Consider the following 25,260-nt stretch of genomic DNA (forward strand, 5'->3'; position numbering starts at 1 on the left):
TGTAGAAGGAAAGACCACCAAAAGATAAATGCCATTTTCAAAAACGCAACTGTAGTGAGCAGACAGTGTAACCCATATGTGAAGGGAGGTCCTCACGGTATCAGTGAATGTAGCAGAAGTTCTGCTTCAAGGTCACTATACAGCCTCTTGGCTCAGTCTAATTGTACATCAGCCAACTCAAAGCAAATTGTAATTACACCAGAAATTACATTTGGACAAAATAGAAAGGCTGAGCCTGTTAAAGGAGGCAGAATATTTGCTTTGAGAGAATGTGAGCTGGCAGGTGATTGGAGAGGGAGGAGGCAGACATCTGATCTTGAACTTGGCAACCCCTCCAGCTGGTTTAGTCACATATTTTCAGCTCAAAATCTATTTGGCCTTTACAACAGCCAAAATAAATGTCCCTTAATCACTTCCAACCTATTAACAGATGGGTAAACAGCTTTTATAAATGGGGCATACAAAATACTTCACTATCAGCCAAAACTAATTAGTGGCAATAGCTTAACCAAAATGTATAATTCAAGTAATATATATATATATGTATACTAATGTAGACAAATGTGCATTTCATTTTTAAAAAAATCCTTTCAATGTGAGGTTTTTAAAAAATCATGATGGGTTTCATTTAAAACTGAGGAATTTAGAACTCTCATTTGCTCTGGCATTTCATCTACATTAAGGCATAGACCTGTGCAGCTGAAGGTCTGCAGCTGAAGAGGTGGGGACATTTTTCAGCCCAAGGACAACCTTCTAAGGGTCCTATGCTAGAGGTGGGTGGAGCCAGAGGCAAAAGTGGGCAGAGTAACCTTTCACCTCTGTACAGTAGGTTTGTTTCTATACAAATTTACACACCTCTCTGTGTCCTCTGTCCAGACATGCAAGAAGCAAGATCATAATTCAAGGACACATTTCAGCCAGGCAACAACTCTCTGGGTGCAAAGCAGGGCCAGTGAAATGTGTGGCCTAGAGAGAGTGGTGTGTAACTTGGGTGATTTTCTAGGGCCAGCTAGAGAGGTCTGAAGGACCACATATGGCCCCTGACATGAGGTCCCCACCCTTGGGCTATAGGATTTAGTGGATATTCTGCTCTGCTGGCAAAATGTTAGATATACAACTATCATGAGAGATATACCAGCAGCAGAGCACACTACATGTGCCAGTGGAACACACCGCTGGTGGAGTAATTTCACCAGTGAATATATGCTGGCAGTAGAATGGCTAGAATGGACAGAATCATGGGTAGGACATGGGCAGCATAGGGGAAGAGTATGTGTACCCCACATTCCGTATCTTTCAAACCAAAGGCATGCCCCCATCAATCTTGCATCTTTATACTAGCCCCAGGGGTGGCACAGGAAATTTCCCTCCCATTGATTCCAATGTGGGGGAAGGGGTAAAAAACAGCCACCTCTACATTGATGATAGCCCTGCCCATGTCACCACAGAAGAACATAGGGTATGCTGGAACTCAATACCCAATTGCAGTACATCACCACTTTTTGGTTGATCATGCAAGATTCGAAACCACAGTTGTTTTGTGCCTTCAAGTCGATTACGACTTACGGTGACCCTATGAATCAGCGACTTCCAGTAGCATCTGTCATGAACCACCCTGTTCAGATCTTGTAAGTTCAGGTCTGTGGCTTCCTTGATGGAATCAATCCATCTCTTGTTTGGTTTTCCTCTTTTTCTACTCCCTTCTGTTTTCCCCAGCATTATTGTCTTTTCTAGTGAATCGTGTCTTCTCATTATGTGTCCAAAGTATGATAACCTCAGTTTCATCATTTTAGCTTCTAGTGATAGTTCTGGTTTAATTTGTTCTAACACCCAATTATTTGTCTTTTTCGCGGTCTATTGTATCCGCAAAGCTCTCCTCCAACACCACATTTCAGATGAGTGGATTTTTCTCTTACCCACTTTTTTCACTGTCCAGCTTTCACATCCATACATAGAGATTGGGAATACCATGGTCTGAATGATCCTGACTTTAGTGTTCAGTGATACATCTTTGCATTTGAGAATCTTTTCTAGTTCTCTCATAGCGGCCCTCCCCAGTCCTAGCCTTCTTCTGATTTCTTGACTATTGTCACCCAAATTCATAGAGCAGGCTCCCCCCTGCAGACATGCTCCCCCAACACTTGGATGATGGGTGGAGTTGACCTGTGATACAGAGGGCAGAGCCTGTAGGTATGGCTCATCTTTGCCCTTCACACAATTAACAATTGTGTGGGGGACAACATCCAAATGAGGTTGATGTGAACTCATGTAAGCCCCATAGGATATAGTGAGATTCATTTGTGATATAATATAGGTCAGAGCTGATTTAATATCATTAAACTCAGAAAAACTTAAAGAGTTTTTTGGGATGTTTGTGTGTGTGTCTAATGGTGTTTGACCTTTGCAGAAAATTTGCAAAGGCAGAACATTGATGAAGGAGCCAGCAATTAAGGTATTGTGACTCTCCATTGAGATGGCATCCTCCGTATCTAAGCATCCTGTCTATATTAGACTGTCATCTATGGCTTTCTATCTTTAGTGCAGTAATCTTTGAAGTGTTCTATACTTGGGTTTAATGCATCAGGATAGTACCAACAAAGGTTTGTCGATACAGGTGCTATGCCTTTTTTCATGGTAATATCATGGCAATTTTTATGTACTTAATTTATTTAAAACATTTGAACTCGTTTTTCAATTTAATGTATAAAGCTACTTCCAATGCCCCCCCAACAAAAATACCCCTACAGCCATTATTAAAAATATATATATAAATTCAAAATCCATAAGATAAATAGAACTGCAGAGGGAGAGAGTAAAAAAAACCAAAGCTATGAAGCAACATAGCAGCAAAAGGTCAAAGAAGCAATCAAATCAGCATTACTATTAATAAAATAACCAGGCAAATAAAAAAGGGGTTAATCTACTATCTAAACATTAACAGGACAAGGGACAGTTAAATGTTTCTGGGGAGGATGATCTACAGCTAGGGTGCTGCTGATATAAAAATGCCCTTTCTCTGGTCACCACCCACTTAAGCTCCAGAGGTTGGGGGCTCTGGAGAAGGCCCCAAAGAAGATCTGAACAATTGGGGAAGTTCATGACAAGAGTACACAATCCTTCAGATACTTGGCTGTAAAGGTCAAAAACAGTGCTAACTGAATTGTGCAGAGGAAGTCAGTGTAAGTTGTCTGAACATTGAGAGGAAAGGGCCCAAGAATTACAGTATCATATACTGTGAAAAGTGGCTTACCCTGCATCATGAAAATGGGAAATGGACTGCCTTCAAGTCAATTTTGCCTTATGGTAACCCTATGAATAGGGTTTTCATGGTAAGCGCTATTCAGAGGGGGGTTTACCATTGCCTTCCTCTGAGGATGAGAGGCAGTGACTTGCCCAAGGCCACCCAGTGAGCTTCATGGCTGTGTGGGGATTCGAACCCTGGTCTCCCAGGTCCTAGTCCAACACCTTAACCACTACACCACACTGGCTCTCCCCTGCATCATACCTGGATATATGTCTAGCTGAGAGCCCCTCTCCCTCCAGTAATCATCTGTCACCATTGAGGTGACTAGAGGGGGAGGAAGCTGCAGCCCTTCCATTGTGCTGAGATCCAAGTCCATGACTTGCTGAATTATGACTTGTTGAACTTTCTAAATAAGAACTAGCGCCTGAGTTTGCTTTCCCCCCCTTCTCCATTCAATCCCTTCTCCTTTTTTGTGAGGTGTCTGTATAGATTGTAAATGTGAGGGCAGCAGCTAACTTATTTCTGATCTTTATAAGTTGTTCTGAGAGCATAATTGGCTGAAGAGTGGGATAAAAATGCATTTAAAAAAGAATTACCCAGTTATTTTCCTGAATTTCCAGCCTATTACTTCTAGAATGCATCTGTGTATGTATGTATTATCTCATCCACGCACTGAAAGGGTTCATGTGAACTATGGCATGCAAAGTAATATTGATTTAAGGATTCATGTATTCAAATTAGTCACATTAGTTGGTGAATATTGAGGATGGTACCAAACCAGAACATACCTCATTGACATTAAAAATATTGATTTGGAGGAAATATGTATACATCTACATTTCTTTTTTTTTAATAATGTTATTTGTTATTTAATTATGAGAATTGTATTATTTTATTGATGTATTATGTTCTATTGATGTATTGCTATATTCGTGTTTTTTGTAAGCCACCTTGAGGGCCTTTTGGCCATAAGGCGGGGTATAAATCTAATAAATAAATAAATAAATAAATTTCAATTGAAATGTGTATTGTGTTAAAAGTTTAATTCACCATTGTATCCATATATGTTAATTTTTCTGTTTTTTATTTTTAGAAGGAAACATTGTCTCAGTATAATTAATGAGAAAGTAAAAAGGATTGGGCCACACTTAGAAATCTTTGAAGCTTTTAATGTAACCCGAAGAAGACGAAGCAAGGATAGGGTTCTTTCAGCTGCTGTTACTATTCAGAAAATAATCAGAGGATGGTTTGATCGTACTAGATTGAGCAGAATAAGGTTGAAGGTATTGTGCTAGAAGCTAAGTAATGTGCAGTGGCTAGGATTGCTATACTTGGATTTCTCTGTGAAACCTTTACACAGAGCTTGGAAGTAACTAGTTACAAGTAACGAATTACTTGTAATTCATTATTTTTTTGAGTAACGAGTGGGTAATTCCTTTACATTTTGATTGTAATAGAACTAGGAGTAATTTTATTACTTTTGTGGAGTAATTGTAACTTTCCCAGAATTACTTTTGGGCATTACTTGGGGGGGAGCAGGGGAAGTCTTCTGCTCCTCTGATTTGTGGATGAAAATCATGTGCCTCAAACTGGGCTTCTGTGCAGTGTCTCTCCTCATGCTCTGTGGATGGGCAGGAGGCGACGAGGGAGGAAGCGGAGAGTGAGATGGGGTGGAGTGGAGAAAACATTTATGTAAAAATATGGATAGTGGTGGTGAAGAATGGAGTGGAGGGGAAAAGGATCCAGAGGTCAAGAACATGAATAAAGGAGGAGGAGGCAGCAGCAGAATGGAGATAAAGAACTGTGGAGGCAAAAGATGACACAGTGTGTGTGTGTGTGTGTGTGTGTGTGTGTGTGTGAGTGTGAGTGTGTGTGTGTGTGTGTGAATACTGTGTTTGCACTTGACACACAAAGTGGCCTCCACCACCAACTCTGGCTACTGTGCTGCATTTGCAGTATTTTAACATTTTTGCATCTCAGGGGAAAATGTTTGCTTGAGTGAGTGTCCCTTAGTTGGTGGCAGGGCAGGGTCTGGGAGGTGGTTAAATGAGAGAGATTATGTTTGCTGGCTGAGGGTGGGTTGCACTTGGTTTGACGTGCAACGATCTGAGTAGTGGCCTTAGCCTCCACCCTTACCAGCGGAGAGACCACCATTGCTATCTTATGAATAAAAATGATTATTCTACTACCTCTGTATGTGTTTGTTTATTTTTAATGTTGTTTTAGGGTACTTAGATGTGCAGCAGCCAAGGCCAGCACCTTGTAGGTGGTTTTTTTAAAGTAACTGAAATGTAATTGTAGTGATTACTTTCGAGGAAAAGTAAAGTAATCAGTTTCAGAGCAATTGTAATTGTAACGGTAATTACTACTTTTTTGGGCCATGTAACTGTAACTGTAATTTATTACTTTTCAAAAGTAATCTTCCAAGCTCTGCTTTTACATTAGGTAGTTGTTCAAGCAGCTCTAAAAATGATGATTTTTGTGCTTTAATATCCTAGCAGTTTTACAGGCAGGAAGCTGATTTGTTACTCATTTGTACTCTTATTTCCATGTACTATATTCTGCTTCTCCAGAGCATATGCTTTGTATGCAGAGGTTCACAGGTTCAACCCTTGGCACCTCCAGCAAGACAAGCATGTGGCAACTGTTAGGAAAGACCTCTACCTGAGAAGCTGAAGAACTTTTGCTAGACAATATTGGGCTTGACTTTAAAATAATCTGACATGGTATAAGTCATTGTATCTATGTAGTGCAACATTTCCTGAAGCCCAGAACTCAGTTAAAAATACTGAAGGCCCATGGGTTTTGCCCTTATTTAAACACAGGTACAAGTATATAATGGTTTGCACATAGTACTAAGCCAACTGGTTAAGCATGAATGACAAAGTGTGCAGTCATACAGAATAAAAATTGTGTCTGCTTCCCTCCTTCCATGGTCATGTTGCTGCCATACTACCAAGAACTAAGCCATTGTTTGATTTAGCATTGTATGTGATTCTGAGGTCATGTTTGTCTCACTCCAAAGTAGGGATAGTGAAGAATTCCTCTCTTTTCAGAAGTGGGTGCAGATTCAGATGCAATTTGGTCTTCCCATTGTAGAAGGATTGGATGTCAATATTGCAGTTGCTAGTGGCTTTCATTGATACTGTTTGAAAAACAATCCTGGTGAACTTTACAATATCTTTAATGAACTGAGGCCATTATAACAATAGCACCATTGTGCTAATGCTAATTTCTATGTTTTGCTAATCCAGTCAGTGACATAGCTCACATTTGCTTAACAATCAAAGAGGTTTAGAAGTCTGTTGCCTGAAGCAAAAAGTCTGAGCACACTGAGATAAGGTACAGAAAGGGAGGGGGAATGGAAGCAAAAAAGTAAAAGAAATGTGTTGAGCATTATCACGTTTGGTTCATCACTTTAAAAAAAAATACCTGGAAGGGGGAGGCAGAATCCTGTTCTGTCTTTTCATCATTCATGTCTGAGACAGAAAATAATCCTGAGGGCAGATAGCTACTTTATGGGTGCTTATCTGTCTCATTAACTGGTGAATAAAATCAATCATGAAACATATGGAGATATCATCAATAGTACTGTAAATAACATTGGAAACAAAATCAGTTATACATCTTTTTGGTAACAATAGTGGATCAGGACAAAAAAAAACCGAATGAGATGTGAACTATTACAATCTGGAACATAGCAATGGTCCGACGTACCACATGTGGCATGAAATACCACAGCAAATCACCAACAAAATACAAAACAAAACACAAGTTAAGCTAAGGTTAAGCTTGTGGTTTGTTTGGGAGAAAGCAACTACAAACCCAGGTTTACAGGTAATGCTAAGCCAAGCCATGGCTTAGTTCTGGGTAGCACAGTGACATCAAGACTGGTGGAGAGGCAAAGACGCTGTGATTTTTGCTCTTTGTGCTTAATCATGGCTTGGCTTGGTGTTACGTGCAAAGTGGGACAACATATAGTGTCCCATATCTGGTTGCCATTTCTTTTAATCCATCATTTCCTTATTTTCTCCTGTCTCTCAGCAACTGCTTTTGCACCCTGTCAATATTTTTTTCTATCAAACACTAACATCTGTTGTTCTTCATTCTGACTTTTCCTCTCCCACTTTTGATGTGCAGAACTTCTACAGTAATTTGGACTGATTTTGATATTTCCCCGATCAGATTTGTTCAGTGTGTGTGTGTATCTGCGTAGTGGCAGTTGTGTATAATTGCAAGGGATTTGTCTCTGTTCACATCTCTAAGAGTTTCTTATTTTACACATCCATCGTTTCTATGCCTATGCTTTTTAAATACATTAAAATGGAAGATTTATGTAATTATAGGCTAAGAGTCATGGATCAAATCTACTAGCGGTTGTAAAGGAATATCGCAAAATGATGTTTCGCATTAAACGCCGATGTGGAATCTTGGACCCAACTACACCACTAATATTTGAGCAACTAGAAGACTGGCTTGACCACAAAAGATGTATGTATTGGTGATGATATTTTTTCAGAGCAAGCTTTTATTGAAATGAATATCATAGTACCTCTTGTTTTCTGAAACGTTGCCTATATTTCAGTATTTTAGATTGCCAGAAGATGCAACCCTCTCTTGTGCTTCCCAAAGTTTGTTATATTGTCTAAAAATCTCCCCAGAAAATGAGCCCAGCTGGAGGGGACAACAGACTCAGGAAAGAGTCTCTAGGGAACAGGGGAGTGGTGGACAGAGGAATTATTCAGTATCCAGTTTGACCTCAAATTCTTCTCTGATTTGTGGTAGCATTCAGTACTGGTTTGTGGTAGCATTCAGAGATACAGGTCTGCCACAGTCATCTGCAGTCCTGTGCTAACTGAGCTCCAATTTAAATGTTGCATCTTTGGAAGTTGCCCCAAAAAGCCTTTCCGCATGATGTGGAAGCAGCTTCCTAAGTGCATTGTCCAAAGTGCATGCCATGTTTGCATATCAGTGCTGTGTGCCCTTGGCAGGAGTGGCACTGGCATATGGAAGCAAACTTTGATGCATGACGCATGCTGTGTGGAGTGCTGCCAAGGGCTTGACAGTCTCCATGAGGAGGCTATAATGTTTAAATCAGCCCTGAGATAGGAAATGATGGAGCAAATTGGCAAGAGGTAGGAAGTGATGGAGCAAATTGGCACGATCAGATTGACAACTCTCTTAGCCTGAGTACTTATAGTGAGATAACTTGAGAAACAGGCAGGCCCATCTACAAAGGAAAAGGAAGATCTTGGCAGACATTTTTAGTCACAGAATATGGGAGTGAACATATGGTCAATGCGGCAAAGTAACAGTCTATGCTTGATATAGCAGCATCTATCACACTAGTTTCTTGCAAACCACTTAGAGGTTTTCCTTCAATCAATCAGTATAAAAATGTTGTTAAACAAATAAATGTTAAAATAAATAAATAGTGATGATAAATGTTAAAAGGGCAATGGAGGCTGGTGGCTCCGATGTCAGTGAGGCAGTGAATCTGCTCCAGGTTTGAGTCTGAACTTTCAAGGGGCTTTTCAAGGTGCTGAAAGTTCAGACTAAAACCCTTGACACATTCCTGGGACAGAAAGTCTGCTGTAGTGGCAAAGCTTTTTGTGTGAAAATAAAATAAAACTCCTTGGCTACCTCTTATTTAAAGATAAGATCCCTCCACCCTAAATCTTACAGTTTGCTTGAACTCACCCCAAACTTGTAGAATATCCCTTTCCACTTTCACAGGAAAAAAAATTGTTCTACAAAAGTGGAGGGCATATTTGGCCCAGCTTTAATTGGACCATCCTACATGTTCAAAATGTTAATGGGTACAGTTGCAGAGAAAGGATGAAGATAAACTTTTTATGCCTTGTATCAACACACACATATCTAAGGGGGGGGACACACCTGGAGGGACACCATGTTGTTGTTGTTCTCCACATACGTCTCAAAGCGATGTACAAAATACAATAAAAAGTTAAAACAACACAGAAAATAACAGCAGATAATTTAAAAAATACAATTATGTGGTATGACAAGGCATGAATATGCCAAATTATTAGAACTAGGTGGACTGACATTTTTTCAGTAATAGTTGTGTGTCCAAATGGACACCCTGTCCTAGCTTTTGGACACCCAGTGGACACAAGTGGACACATAAAATTTAATCGGTGAACCAAGAACACAAACTCAGATTGTATTCTAAATAAATGCTCAGAGCTGAGAAGAGGGGGGGGGGAGAGAAAACCTTTGCAAAAAGGTAAAAAATATATAAATTAAATTACAAATCTTTTCTTTTCAGTCCTGTCTAATCCCAGAACCATTCTTCTGTGATCTTAAAGTTCTGGCATTATTTATTATGTGTGGTGTAGTCTTTAAAAATACCTTATTTATTAATTAATTAATTTATTCTATTTCTATGCCCCTTTTTGCCAAAGGCCCTCAAGGCAGCTCACAAATTAAATAAACACAAATACAAAGTACACATCAGAATACAGTGCACAAAAATTCAAACAACAAAATATTAACATTGTTTAAAAAACAAGGTTCTTTACAGGCCTGGAGATAATCTGTCCTTAAAATGTAGCACTGCCACTCCAAGAATTTTAGTCCTCAAACACTGAGCAGCTGTTGTAAAGGATTTGCTCACCAACACCATCGGATTCTTGCCTGAAATCATCATCCATAGACTTGAAGTAGAACTTGTAGTTGGGCTGGTTGAGGAGCACCTTGAAGTTGCCCAGCGTCACCCACTCGGCTGGGATGAGCAGCTTCACCAGGTACGGCATCTCCTGGTTGTCCAGATGGTAGATGATCTTGGTCTCTGCTGCCGCCATGGCCACCGCTGTTCCTCGTGGAGGACTCCTCGGGCAGAAGGCTCTAGGTGCCACCGGCTGAGCCGGGGCCTGTTAGTACAGAAGGGGCCCATCCCGCCGGCAGCGGCGGCGGCAATGAAGGCAGGCAAGCTGCCTGCCTGCCTGCCTGCTTGCCTGCTCGCTCACCTTGCTTTCTTCACTTGCTCGGTCCGGCAGCCTCTCAAGCCAGGGGGGCAGCTCCTGTGGACCAGGCAGGCCTTGCACTCCCCGGTTTCTCGCCCACCTTGTTCTCCGGCCAGGTCTTGGTGCCACCGGCCAGGCCTCAGCTCTTGTTGTTGTCATCTGTGTGGCCTTTCGTCGGACCTGAAAGACAATAATAAAAATAATCCCCAAATATATTGTGTAACACCAGAACAATTTTTCTAAATTCTGAAAATAGAGTTTTAGATATGATGATTTTGTTGTTTAATTTATGTATTTACTGGTAGGTAGGCAGGCTAATAAGAATTTTGCTAGGTTAGTAACTTGTGTAAATGCATTTGCAACACTGTATTCATTTTTTTAGTTTGAACCACTTTCGCCTCAGTCGAAATGTCAGGGCTGCTTGACATGGAGAGATGCTTCCACATGCAAGCCATTTGAATGTAAAAATGGACACTCAATAACAATTCCTTAAAAATGTCCTGGTCTGGATAGAGAGTTGTAGCCTGTAACATTTCAAACGAGGGTGCGGAGCTTAAGCCTCCTTTGAGAATGCCACCAAAAATGTCATTGGCTGCCACTGGTTGGGATGGGAAAACTCAAAACATAGAGAAACCACATTTTATGGTGAGTACAAGATAAATTCACCATGGAAATGCCATTTTCAGATTCGATAGCATCCCTGCTGCAGGCATAATCTCTGCTCCTACTCTCATTCATGATGATGTGTATGACACAAGTTTAGACAGTCTGGAAATCCTGATTGCTGAGATTCAGACTCTTCCCTATTCTTTCGGTAAGATAGGAAATATTTTATATGTGCAAGAGAAATATGTTCTGATGTATGGAGCATTTCCCTACCCAATTGAAAAAAAAAAAGCCTTGGCACTAGTGGAGCTCTGAGAAATAGCATAAAAGTGTGCCACAGTAATGATGCATCTTCCTCCTTTTCCTGCATATTAATGCATGTAAGGCAAGCCTGTAGGCTATGTAGTATCTAGCTGCCGTATGCCAAGGATTTGCCGACTTCAGCTGCAGGAGCTGGAATGTGGAGGGGTAGTCATATCCACTATAAAAGAATCTGTGATTGCTGTCAAGAAATATATAAGGAATCTTACTGCTGTTATAAGTAAGAATATATCTCTTTACTTTAGTTTTTGAAAATATACTTTCCACATACCTAAGACCAATTTCAATGCTGTGGAGATTCAAAAGTTAAAGTAACTGGTGTATTGCAATAGGGATGGGGGAGAAATTCATTTCTGTTCACATTTTAGGGTGAAACCATACACAAACTGAAACACATTTATCCTTCTAAATGTGCACTTCTCTGAATTTTGCAGTGCAGTTCTCTAACCATTGTGTACAGAAATACATATACTAGATAAAAGGTGCATAAAAATGCATCTGTAAATAAAAATAACATACAAAAATGCATTAGATTAGGGAAAACCGCTTGCAAAAGCATGTATATATTAAGGAAATTATATACATAAATGTGTACTTCAGGAGAAATTCACGCTAAAATGCTGATGAATTTTCATGAGGACTTAAAAATAATAATTTGCAAATTAATGTAGAAATGGGAAGAACTAAATTTAAGGTTGGAAAAATGAGAAACCAAAACTGATAGTTTCACCCATCCCTAATCACGACTGTCTTTCAATTCTGTTGCCATATTTTATCATGATATGAACCAATGACAAGAGCTATTTTATTAGTGTGCAAGGCTAAATTTTGCTTGAGAAATAATTCTGGTATCAGACACTAAGGAGCACAAGACCTAGCTCTGCACTGCAACTCAGTTGTTCTGCCTTCCTTTCCTTGTCTTGCAACCTTTGGTAAAGCTAATCTGGAAGTAAGCTGTCCAAGTTCTTCCTTTAGCTCCCTTAGAGTAAAAATTAATGACACAGTCCTCCCAGCTACTAAAGACCACGGTTTAGCCGAACTGCTCCCATCTTCCCCATTAGAATCTGGGTTAGATGGTGCAGATTTGGATGCCTCAGGTGAAATTAAGGCAACATGATCTGAGACTACTGTCAGCCTTGTGGCATCTGAATCAAATACTGCAAAACAACTAACAAGAATGTTACTCAAACGGGAGTGTTGGAGAAACAAGAAAAAAAACACAATTCTGCTCCTTTTAGATTTAAGTACAGAAGGATGTCCAGGACTTCCTGGGTATTTGTTCTTGCCCATTATAAGAACTAAATAACTAAAACCACTGCAGCTTAAAAAATTGAAAGCAATATCACAAATCCACTATTAATCTTTTTTATTAAACAAAATAACAAAACTTATAACAGTTATAAAATATTAGCTCCAGGTGGCTTATCCCACTGCCAAGGCACACACTTTTATATTACACAATCTCAGGCTGCATAATCAACAGCATTAACAAGAGGTCCAGATACACAGTTCTTTATACACTTATTGGAGCTCTGGATCTTGGTGATCATAGGCTCTGACCCAAAGGTGAAGAGCCACAGGAAAGGAGCCATTTGGCTCTTCAGCTCATGCCTTAAGCAAGGCACAGAGCTTCTATTCCCTGAGGGAAACAAAAATACACAGCCTTCAGAAGCAGCCCTCGGTGACTCAATTCAGCCCTCCCTTTCTCAGGTCCACCCCAGTAGTCATATCAACACCATGGAGTACTTTCATGAATTGTGTTCTAAATCTTTTCTTGAACCAGTTCTAGCCTCTTTTTTAAAGTTCTGAAAAGTTTGAAACTCCACAAAGGTGTCTATCAGGCACCAGAGTTCATAGATAAAACAAAAAAAGGATTTTACATATTTTATATATTCACTCTTGATGAACCAATAACTTGGTTGCTTTGAGAACAAATACAATCTGATTTCACGTTGTTTGATTTCATCTATGGAGATGGCTCCAGACCTAGGTTTCAAATGTTTTCATATAAATACCATAATTGAACCTATAAAGTTCTGGACATAGTTCTATATAAGAACAGATTGCATTTCTTTTCTTTTCTTTGCTCTGAACAATTGAGAACATTGTTGAAGAAGAAACGTTCTTAGAAAATTTTAAAATTTCTTTTTGAATAACTAAAGACGATCCATTAAAAGCTTTGCATCCTATTCTAGAATTTGTGTTCACATTGACAAGTTCCTGCAGAAACAGCCTTTCCTATTCATATTAAATTGGCATGGTGTGGGAATTCACCTGAGCCTGGCTTGGATATGAACTTTCAGGGTTCAGAAAATGCACCTCAAAATGTGATATGTGCCTTCCATCTTATAAATTTCCTCCCCAGATAAAAAAACTGAGAGTTTGGAGAGGAACTCCTGCACCTCATGCCTGCTTTTGCTACTTTGTTGAAGCCCAAAGCTACCCCCCATCCTATCCCTCCAAAATACTCCCCTTGCTTCCCTTGTTCATTGGTGGGAAACAGGAGCAGCAATGATACCAATGCAAGGCAAGAAAGAGAGACTTTCCCTGCTCTCTACAGTACTCTCTCCTTCGCTCCTGTCCCATCTACATGGTGGGTTGTGGTATACTATGGGAGAGTTAACTCTTGCAATTGCCAGAGCCCCTCAAAGAACTACATTCCCCATAGTACACTCCACCCTATGTAGATGACAGCTTTTACCACTAATTCTTAATTCAGTTTGCATTTCAGAAGGTAATGTAATAATGTTGCTAATTTCAGTATTTTGAATCTGTTATATATTTAGTTATTTTTCAAAAGACATGAAAGTTCTCACTTAGTAAAAAAGAAAACAACAAACACTATGTAATATATACATTATTTTACTTTCTAGTTTATGAAACGATGTTTGCAAAGAGAGAATTCTTGAAAGAGATGGATAGAAATGATATACCTAAATTTTTCAGAGATTGTGGCCTTTTTCCATCTCCAGCTGAATTGAACAATATAATGAAAATGGTCTTAGAAGGTAAGACATTTTTAAGATGTTTTTGTTCAGAGGCAGTAGAGAAGGCTATTCTTAGGCAAAGGAAAGTTTGAATAATTAAAGAAATATGCACTTTGTTTCCTCAAATAATGTTTAGAACCTACATTAATCCCATTGAACAATTCAGATGAGCTAGTGGATGTTAGGGCTACATAAAAAACAAAATTGGCTTAGAACCTGCCTCACTTGGTTAGCAGGTCACCTTGGCTCAGAGGTTTGCTCTAACATCGTGCCTTGCCTTGGTACCAAGGACATCTCATATGCTGAAGCCCTAGATGTAGAATGAGAACATCAACAAAGGTCTTTTTATTTATTTATTTTTGCCCATTTGGATAAAATTGCCTTCTCAGGGGATAATATGGAGTCCCACAGGGGTCAGTTCTGTCCCCCATGCTTTTTAACATCTACATGAAGCCGCTTGGTGCGGTCATCAGGAGCTTTGGAGTGTGTTGTCATCAGTATGCTGATGACACGCAGCTCTACTACTCCTTTTCATCTTCTTCAGGTGAGGCTGTCAATGTGCTGAACCGTTGCCTGGCTGCGATAATGGACTGGATGAGAGCTAATAAACTGAGGCTCAATCCAGACAAGACTGAGATGCTGTTGGTAGGTGGTTTCTCTGATCAGATGGTGGATATTCATCCTGTTCTAGATGGGGTTACACTCCCCCTAAAAGAGCAGGTTCGTAGTCTGGGAATACTTTTAGATCCTTTTCTGTCACTTGAGGCTCAAGTAGCCTCGGTGGCACGAAATGCGTTCTACCAACTTCGGTTGGTAGCCCAGCTACGTCCCTATTTGGACAGAGAGTATTTCACCTCAGTTGTTCACGCTCTGGTAACCTCCCGATTGGACTACTGCAATGCGCTCTATGTGGGGCTGCCTTTGAAGACGGTCCGGAAGCTACAGCTGGTGCAAAATGCAGCGGCCAGACTAATAATGAGGACCAGGCGGTCCGAACACATAACACCTGTTCTGGCCCACTTGCACTGGCTACCTATATGCTTCCGGGCCAGATTCAAAGAGTTGGTTTTAACTTATAAAGCCTTATATGGCGCGGGACCACAATACCTATTGGAACGCCTCTCCCGATATGAACCTGCTCGTACACTGCGCTCAACATCGAAGGCCCTCCTCCGGGCTCCGACCCATAGGGAAGCTCGGAGGATGGTAACAAGAACTAGGGCCTTCTCAGTGGTGGCCCCCGAACTGTGGAACAGTCTTCCCGAAGAGATACGAATGGCGCCGACGCTGCTATCTTTCCGGCGCCAAGTTAAAACCTTCCTATTTTATCAGGCATTTTAATTTTTTCTATATACGTTTTTAATCTGGTTTCAGATTGTGGATTTCTATATATATCTGTTTTGTATTGTTTATGTGATTTTATTGTATTCATTCATGTTTGTTGTGCACTGCCCAGAGAGCTATGCTAGTGGGGCGGTATAAAAATTCAACAAATAAATAAATAAATAATACCTGCCATATATCAGACAGATAGGTGCAGGGGTTTCTGGGCAAACAGAGCCTTTAGAGATGGGCCAGAAATTTGATTGCATTTAAAGCCACATCTATCAAATTTGCACTTTTTTGAAACAATAGGAGAACTGAAGCACAGCCATCCTTCAAAATTTGTACTTCGAATTTTCCAGTGCAGTTCTCCAACCAAATACTGTTTACAAAAATGTAAACAGTGCGTATAAAAATGAATATATAAGTGAAAATAATATGCCAAAATGCATTATATTAGAATCAATTGCTTGTAAAATGTGTACATTAGTCAAATATTTCTATATAAAAGATGTTTACTGCTAAAGAATTTTCATGAGGAATTTTAAATTACAAAATTAGCAAATAGCTGCAGAAATGTGAAGAACTGAATTTAAGATAGGGAAAATGTGAGAGACAAAATTGACAGATGCTTCCATCCTAGCAGCCCTATTTTTTATATATAAATACCCCCCTGTAGTTTTGTGGGCAATTTGTCATGTTCTTTGTTATGAGTGTTGTGTGACTGTGCAACTTTTTCACACACTCTGTTAAGAGTGGTGTTTGGTGCACACCAGAAATCAAAACCTCCTTGTAAAAATCCTCTTGGGACCAGCCCCATACCCCATACCCATACTTCCTAGTTCTTCATTTTAGAGCTCATCAATGTGGTTTTACCTTAAGAACAGTGGTTGGGATAGTAGTAGAGGAAGTAGCTAGTGGCCTGATGGAGCTTGTGGTGAGACACAACACCTTTAGCCTAGGAGGAAAGAGCTTGTGTTAGGTTTTGGAGACTTCGTGGAATGCTGCTTCCCCATTTGGGAAGTTTGGGGTCAGCCATCTGCAGAACAGGCAGCAGTGTGACACCATCTCCCAGTTAGTGGTGTTTCATAAGCCGTTTTTTGAAGTCATCCTGAGCGCTGCTTCTGTTGTCACATAGATGCAGTCAGGAAAAAAAGCAGAGAAATCCCTGAAGGAAATTTATGGCAGATTAGGAAAGATATGAGGCTTTATGAAAGGCTCTGAGTGAAGCATGATAATCCTGTTGCTGGTAAGTAGCAGTAATAGGGTCTTCCCTTGGCCTTGCTTTGCCACTAAACCCAAGAAGAGGAGGAAGAAGAAATCCCTGAACAGCTTGTGTTGTATTCCTCTATATCCCTCCCAAATACCTTTTTCCAGGGAACTCTGGGAATGGTAGCTCTGTGAGGGGAAGAGTGGTGCCCTGCTCTTAACAAACTACATTTCCCACGATTCTTTGGGGAAACTATGTCTGTTTAAAGTGGTATGATACTGCTTTAAATGTATAGCATAGCTGGGGTCTTAGTGTGTGAAGGGGGCTTCTGTCAGTCTTCCTCAAGTAAGGAAGGCCCTGAATTATTTTGGTTCAATGAAGTCTTACTGTGTTTTGTGAAAATTTACTTAAGTATATATTTATGTGCCTGAGAAAGAATACACAATTGCCTGAATTGTGATTGTTTGTTTCCAAGCACCATTCAAACTGCTGGTTATGGCCTTTAAAGACGTATAGTATTGGGCACCAGGGTATCTAACAGACCTCCACATGAACCTGCCCACCTAATGATATCACCAGTAGAGATCTTGCTTTATCAAAGGTATGGTTAGTGGTGACGTGATACAGGGCCTTTTCGGTAGGGGCACCAAGGTCATGGAACTCCCCTGAGAATGCCATACAACCCCCAACCTACCAGCATTCCAATTTTGTTTTGTCAGGACCTTGGCTCAGAATGTTTTTTTTTTTGTTATTGTTTCCCTGATTTTCTGCTGAAGTTTTTGTTGCTGTGATCCTCTTTTTACTGTTCTGTCTTAGTACATGCATATTGTTTTTCATTTGAATCTTGGTCTTCATGTAAGCCACTTTGAAAGCCTTTTTGATGGGAAAGTAGCCTAAAATATTAATATAAAAAGGAATAGTTTCAACAAATAATGTCACTTTACCTGTGTGCACTTTCTTTTGTTGAAATTCCTGAGCTTTGCAGCCCAACTCTATTAATGTTTGTTCAGAAATAAATTCCAGAGTAGGATTGCAGTCTTAATTTTTTTAAAATTTTTAGCAGTGTCAACCCCAGTGATAGCTGCACAAAGGCAATCTTTTTTTGGCAAATCATTTGTATAATTTTATAGATTTAGAGTCTTTTCCTTGATCGGTTATTAATACAAATAATCATTTGAACAAAGGGCACTCAAATCAAGGACTCTTCAGCTTTTTTGGAGAATGTTTTAATACAGTTGTGTTTTATTTTACTTTTATCAGCTATGGCTTCAAAGGACATAGATGAGCTGTAACTTGAATTTTTAATAGCCTTGGTTGGTTCACATCACAATCTTTGTGTTGTTAAAATATTTTTTTAATGCCAGGCAAATCTCTGGAAACCTCTTTTAAAAGAGCTAAAGTTCCCTTTGGCACTGAAATCCACTTACCTTAACTGACTTTGGTTATATTTCAACTCAATTCTTGGTGTCACAATGGTAATGTTAATTGTAGCATCTCAATGGCTCTTAGTATTCATCAAATATTTGATTTACATTTTATAATAAGGCTTTTGGAATGCAGGAACAGGAAACCTGTCCTCTACCATGATTCCTGCTACTGTCTCCTTCATTAACATTGTGAGTTGTTTTTTCTAAAATAATTAAAATCTGTAATTGAATACACTAGAATAATTTTGGAAAATTAGTTTAATTATTCTACAGGTTCTACTGGGAAACATTGCATCTTTTATTATAACTGAATGGGTAAATGTGGCTTTTTAAAATCCCACTTGTATTTCCCTTGATTTTTTTTTATCATCTAAGCAAATCCTGTAGATAGACAGAATTGTTTAATGGTTATACATAAAAGCACAAAATTACTTTCAGACAACTGTCCATCTATATGTAAAATCGATACCCACCCAAGTTCTTCAGCCATTCCTGCCCTTGATACAATGCAAGTAAGGCAAATCCACAGACTGATTTCAACATGATATATAAGAGAAGTTGACTACATAATTTCTTTTGAAGGAACAGCAGTGAGCTTTACCTTATCAACAGAAACTGTAGTAATTGGATATTAAAAAGAAATGCCTGATCTTGTGTTTAATCAAGAATCCATGAGCATTCCATTTTTTGGATCAGGATCATCAGGATAAATTAGATGAACAGCCTAACGGCTGTTTGTTTCAAGACCCAATACACATGCTTATTCTCTCTGTTTTTGAGGGGTGATAATTGTACAGATTATTAGTATAGAATATGCATTATATTCAATAGAGCAGAGTCTGTATTATATTCATAGTGGAGAGGGTGTGCTTGGAAATCCTTGGGGAAGAGAATTATGCAGTCAGATAAATATGCAGATTAGGCCCTTACTCTATCTTTCTGAGAGACACACTAAAATGTAGCTCTTCATAACTACTATATAGAACTTTGTATTCCGCTTGTTGGGCAACAGCCACACCTATCCCCCTCTTTTGGCAGGACTCATGCACCTTTAACAGTTGTCTGACATGTAGAAATTTAGCTGGTAAAACTTTTGAAGGCATGGAGCTAGCATGATGGAGAAATTTCTTCATATGCCACACTGCTATTAAGGGCATCATAGTTTTGTCACAACAAAGAAGTTAGTAACACTATGCATAGCATTTTGATTTAAACTGTTTTTGAAAGTATTAAGTTATCAACAATGGTGCTGAGAAATCTGATTGAAGGAGCATAAAATGAAAGGCTGTAGTCCAGCTCCAGTCCCAGTACCTTGTCTTGCATAACATTTTTTTTACCCTGCAAGTCACTTTGGGAGAGCAATGTGCCCTGAAAGGCAGAGTAGAAATTAATTAATTTGATTACAAAAATAAAACAAACAAAGCTGGTGGCTCCCATCTGCATTTAAAAGAAATACCCAGCCAGTTTAATGGGGCATGGATGATTGGCATGCATGCATGGTTCTTCCTTGCTGGACCATAGCAAAGGCTTTTCACCAATTGATAGCAGTGCCAGCAGCACCTAAAATGGTTTGTGTAGCATTATATGTAAACAAGTGGCTTAGTAGTATATTACAGATCTTCAAACAGAATCTTGCTTTCAAGGAAAGAGCAAAGCTATTCAGATGTTATTCTGAAATAAATTGTTAGTTTGTTTCTTAACTGCTTGATAAAGAAAAAGAGTTTACCCATTTGCAGATTTCTATCTATCTATCTATCTATCTATCTATCTATCTATCTATCTATCTATCTATCTATCTATCTATCTATCTATCTATCTATCTATCTATCTATCTATCTATCTATCTATCTATCTATCTATCTATTCAGCTAAACAATGCTCTCAGAACGGCTTTCACATCACTAAAACGCGCACAAGTCCCTGCCCTCAGGTTTACAATAATATATGTAACTGTGTGTATGTATGACACACAAAGGAGAGTGCTAGAAAGGAAAGAAAGCAGAGTGAACATTTCTAAGCACCTCCACAAAACTGTGTTCTGACAGCTGGGATTCTGTTGTGTGTAGATGGAGCATGTAACATCACTTTGATAAAGATTGGCCTTTGCCATCTCCTGTCACGTTATTGCCAACATGAAAATTCTCTGTAACCTGAGCCACCCACACCTACTTAGCAATTTCTTTGCTTATGACAGAGGAAAACATGTTTAACTCAAAGGGGGGTACGATAAAGGATTTTCTTACACAGCATCAGGCAAAGCACTGTAGTCTTAAAGTAGGAACTCTAGTATTGGAATCCAGGCCCTTTACTATCACTGTCACTGTAATAGTCTGCACCATAAGGAATGGCTGGCCTGATCTTTGCAGAAGGCCATAGCATATCTTTCAGTCCTTGGAGATCAGGTAACTTGAGGAGCCATCTCCCAACAGGGTCCCATCTGGCTTTACATATTGTATCTGTTGACTCTGGACTGAGCTGCCCACCCTCCCTGATAGGAACTCTTTGTGTTGGCACAAGCTGGTTTCTTGCAACAAGTGGGGAAAGGAGCACTTTCTGCACTTTGTTCTATGCTTTAGAAAATGAAAAGGAGGTCCAGGAAGCAGTGACTGGAAAAACATGTGCAATGAAGAATGTGGATTTTTGCCTATCAACAGTAGCTCTGTGCTGTTCTCACACAGCTTGTGATTTGCCACTTCTGCTTTGAGTAGGCAGGAAGCAGATTTGTGTGAGCTGTGCATAGCTGTCATGTCATGTGAATGAATGGTGCAAATATGTGCTGAATGAGTATATTTGATTCCCATAATTGCCTTCAATCCTTTCCCATGTGAACAGTGGAGGCTGGTGACTCTGATGTTAGTGCTCCGGCTTCAGCACCTTAAGCAGCTCCTTGAAAATTCAAACTAAAACCAGGAGCAGATTCACTGCCTCACTGACATCGGAGCCACCAGCCTTCACTGCATGTGAACATGGCCTGGGAGTGCTCTTACCGACTGTTGTAAGGCTCAGATCTCCCAGTTGTTTTCTGTAAAGTCCAATTTTATTAGCCATGGAAAATCTGTTTATAATGTTGTTAGAAGCATTGCTTGGGGGATGGCATTAAAAGGACAATGAACAGCCCATCAGTGGTGATTCCTTCTGTTCCCTGAGATGGAAAGAGATGGCCTGGAGTGTTCTTATGAAACATTTTATCACTTTAGTGTAGTATGAGTGAGTCATTTATTGCATGGACAGTAGTGAAAAGGTGATGGATTGCTTCAGGAGCAACATAAAGTGTGGACATGCAAGAGAAGCAAAGTAGCTACCACAGATATTATCATGATCTGTTCTGATTAGTCTTGGGGAAAAGGGTGATGCAAAATACACTGTAGTAGTTTGCTTGTATCAAAACCATAAAAGAGGAAAACGGGAATAATTCTTTATCTTCAGTGAGAAAGACAGAATTGGACCTTCCATGTGGCTTATAGTTTCACAAGGTTTTGGAATGTAAGGAGACAGACATTTTAAGTGTTTCATTAGTTACTGCCTGCAGAGTACACAGCTGTGAACTTGGATAATAAATAAGGATCATTTTCATGATGGAACTTTTGGTAACATTCTTTTGGTTTGGTATTGCTAAGGTAAGCCATAAGTCATCTGCAACCAAAGGATAATCAGCTGGATCTTAAATATTGCTGTGTCTCTCAGTTTTTACTGTAGATTTGACTAGTCAATAAATACGTGCTCTGTATCGTAAGAGAGCTACACATACACTTGCATGCAAGTTACTGCAAGAGAAATAACAAAAGGCAGCAGCAGCAGCACTTGCAGCAAGGAAGGCAATTCAGGAATACAAAATTCTCTTCTAGAAAATGGGAGATGACGTGTCTGCATTACTAAAATGTGATCAAGTTCTAACAATAGTATAAAGGTGCACAGCATCTTTAAAAGTTAATTCCATTTTATTTGTGTATTTAGTTAAAGCATTTTTATGGTTCCTTCATAAAAAAAATTCCATGGTGGTTTGCAACACAAAAACACCAGTACGATAAGGGTAGTCCATTAGAATCCAGCAACATGAGGTGTACAGCAACAGCCATAATGGCTGGATAAGTCTTAATAATAGTAGCAGTACACAGAAGGTCTGCTATAGCAGTTAAAGAGATATCCTAAAAAGTGAAACCACACACCTCATTTTGCCTATGCAGTCCTCCAAAGACAGCTTTGCAATACATGCAGAGTCTAAATCAGGGTGGTGAACCTCTATTCCATGGGCCAAATTTGGCCTGGTGTGGGCCTCAATTTGGTTCTTTGGACATTTTCTCCAAACCACGCCCATCAGCCTCACACCTGATGCCAGGTGAGGATAGATAATGATCTGGCCCACTGGACCCAAAAGATTCCCCACTCCTGGTCTAATGGAAGATGCTGCTTTTCTAGGGCTTTACTAATGACCCTAGAATGGGGCATAATCTAATCTGCTGTAACCGCACTCCTCCCTGTCTCAGCTTTTCTGCTCTGTGCAAGCCCCAAGGGGTGGCACCTCACCAATACATCAGGCATGTGTTTGTTTCCAATGACATCACAAGGAACCAATTATTCCTGTGAACTAGTTCAGGCCCCTATTATTTGGTCCAGTGATCACAGCACCATTTCATAGTATTTAATTGTGTGAATATAATAGCAATGGTTGTAGAGATGGGGCTGGAGACATTGGCAGCCTTAATGTAATTCAGGGCTTATCTGAAACTGTGTGATTAGTCCTAACATGTACTGCTCATGATAGTTAATTCAGTGGATCTGCCCCATCTATATGAAGGACGAATTTGGCTCCTACTATTATGGTTAGGGTTGTGCTGCACTAGTTGTTGGCATTATCATCTTAAAATACAAGTAGGGATTAGTGATGGAAAGATCTGTCAGTTTCAGTTTCTTAGTTTCTCATTTTTCCAATCTTAAATTCAGTTCTCTACATTTCTGCAGCAATTTGCATTGCTTTTAAAAAAATCTTTATGAAAATTCTCCAGCAATTTGGTGCAGATTTCTCCTAATAAAACATTTTTGTAGGCAGGTTTGACTAACGTACACATTTTTGCAAACCATTTTTCATCATATAAAGCATTTCTGTATCTTGTTTTCATTCATATATTTATTTTTAAGCATACATTCCCCTAATATATGCATTTTTGTAAACATTGGTTGGTGGACGGCATCACAAAATTTGAATAAATGCAAATTTTGAAGGATCGCTGTGTTTCAGTTCTCATATTGTTTTGGAAAGGGTGAATTTTATAGATTCAGCTTGAAATGTGAACTGAATAGAAATTCTTGCCCATCCCTAGCAGTAACTTCACTAAGAGACCTACACTCATGTGTCATTTTCAGAAATGTTGAGAACCCAGAAGGTGAATGTTATCCTTTATATCAGGGATAAGGAACCTATGGACCTCCATATGTTGATGGACTAGCTCCCATCATCTTTGACTACTGGCCATACTGGCTGGGACTGATAGGATTTGGAGTCCAGCAACATCTGGGCTGCAGGTTCCCTATCCCTGCTTTACATTCTTGTGTACTGGTATTTCACTTAATGCATCTGATGAAGTGGGCTTTGGTCCATGAAACCTTATGCCATGATACATAAATTTGTTAATCTTTATATTTAAGGTGCTGCAGAACTGTTGGATGTTTTTGCAGTAGGTGAATGTACGTGATTGGGCAGTTCCCAGTAGTGGTCGATGTGGTAGGGCAGAGCCTCAGAGTAACCCTCCCAACCTGAGCATAGCTACAGGTTACCAAGATAGGGTAGGGTAGCGGTGAGGTCAAGGCTGAGTGGATATATTGGGGGAGCACTGGGTTGGCTCTGCCAGTGCATCTGTGCAGCCCTGTCCTTGACACTACTGTGCTGTGCCCTATCCTCATCAAGGTAAAGTGTAGCTATCCCAGTGTCAGGAGGTCGGCTCTGTGGCCACTGATGCTAATTCCAATGCATGAAGTACAGACTGAATGTGTGTGTGTGTGCGCGCACGCACGTGTATGCACATGAGAGAGAGAGAAGTTATGACTCACGAGTGTGAGAATGAAAAAAAGCTATGAAATGCTTAAGGCATCTTTTAAAAACAATAAATATATGTATCTACTCTTGCGTGCCTGTTAACAGTTTCAGTACTTTAAGGCTGCATTTTTTAGTTTATACAAACAATAGTTTGGATAGAATGGCTCCAGTTATGCATTCAAGCTTACTCCTTGGGGAATAAGCCCCATTGAATATAGTGGTACTTAATTCTGAATAACTGTGCTGTTAATTTAACATTTTTTTCAGCCATATAACATAATTAGCAAAATGCAAAACAAATAAAATCAGTGGGTCTACTCCGAGTGTGACTTACCCACTGTCTAGTGTTTTTTGTGAGGTTAAAAAAAAAAGCATGTTCAGCCTAAAGGACACTTACATATAAAAATATTACCTCACCTAGTTGATAATGATTTCAAAACTCCCATTTCAAAACAAAGGCCATGTTATATTTATGTGGAACTTGCAAGCTAATTGAATAGGTCATTTCATCCATTGTTACACAAAGAGGCCCAAAGCAAAACAGCCTTGAAAGTCTTTACACGATATTCAAATCTACTCCAGTTGGAGCACCTCTGTTACCCAGTATAGCCAAAGCAATGAGTCAGAAATTTTCTGAAAGAGGGTTAAGAGCTAAAACAGCTGAATTATTGAATGCATAGCAGGAGGCAAAGGCTGAGGCAGCTTGAATCTTATTTTCTACTGTGTTCTTGTATTGGTAGGAAGTCTAGTGGATGGGAGAGGAAATATTACAAAATGCCAAAACTGCCCTCTGGCATCTTCTGAAATAATATATATATTTAGCTTCTCTATCGCTTAGAAAAAATCCACTGCTGAGTTTGCATGAAGCAATTCATATTGTTTCTTCTAATGCCACATTAAAGATGACATGCTCCTTCAAGGAAATGTTTACAGTTAAATATTGGTAGAGATAATAACAGTACTCTGCCACTAACTCCTCAGAGATCCCAGCGCTTCTCTGCAGCCAAGGGCACCTGAAAATAATAATGCCACTCAAGGATTGTTAGGGGAAGCCATTTGTGAGGAGATGGAGATAGGGAATCATGTGTCAAGCATGTGGACATGCATCACTCAGATCAAGTG

At 39.6% G+C, this 25,260-nt stretch overlaps 1 protein-coding gene across 6 annotated transcripts in view; it reads left to right on the top strand.

Moving 5' to 3' along the window:
- The window catches only part of IQCM (IQ motif containing M), a 122,302-nt gene that overhangs the window by 47,686 nt on the left and 49,356 nt on the right, over positions 1 to 25,260 (top strand). For all 6 annotated transcript variants that reach the window (XM_061584684.1, XM_061584686.1, XM_061584685.1 and 3 more), the window contains 2 exons: positions 7,591 to 7,735; positions 14,034 to 14,168. In XM_061584684.1, the coding sequence (XP_061440668.1) occupies positions 7,591 to 7,735; positions 14,034 to 14,168 (280 nt within the window). The remainder of the gene's footprint in view (positions 1 to 7,590; positions 7,736 to 14,033; positions 14,169 to 25,260) is intronic.

This window comes from Rhineura floridana, chromosome 9 (genome assembly GCF_030035675.1).
Source record: "Rhineura floridana isolate rRhiFlo1 chromosome 9, rRhiFlo1.hap2, whole genome shotgun sequence".
In the NCBI taxonomy this organism is placed as follows: Eukaryota; Metazoa; Chordata; class Lepidosauria; order Squamata; family Rhineuridae; genus Rhineura; species Rhineura floridana.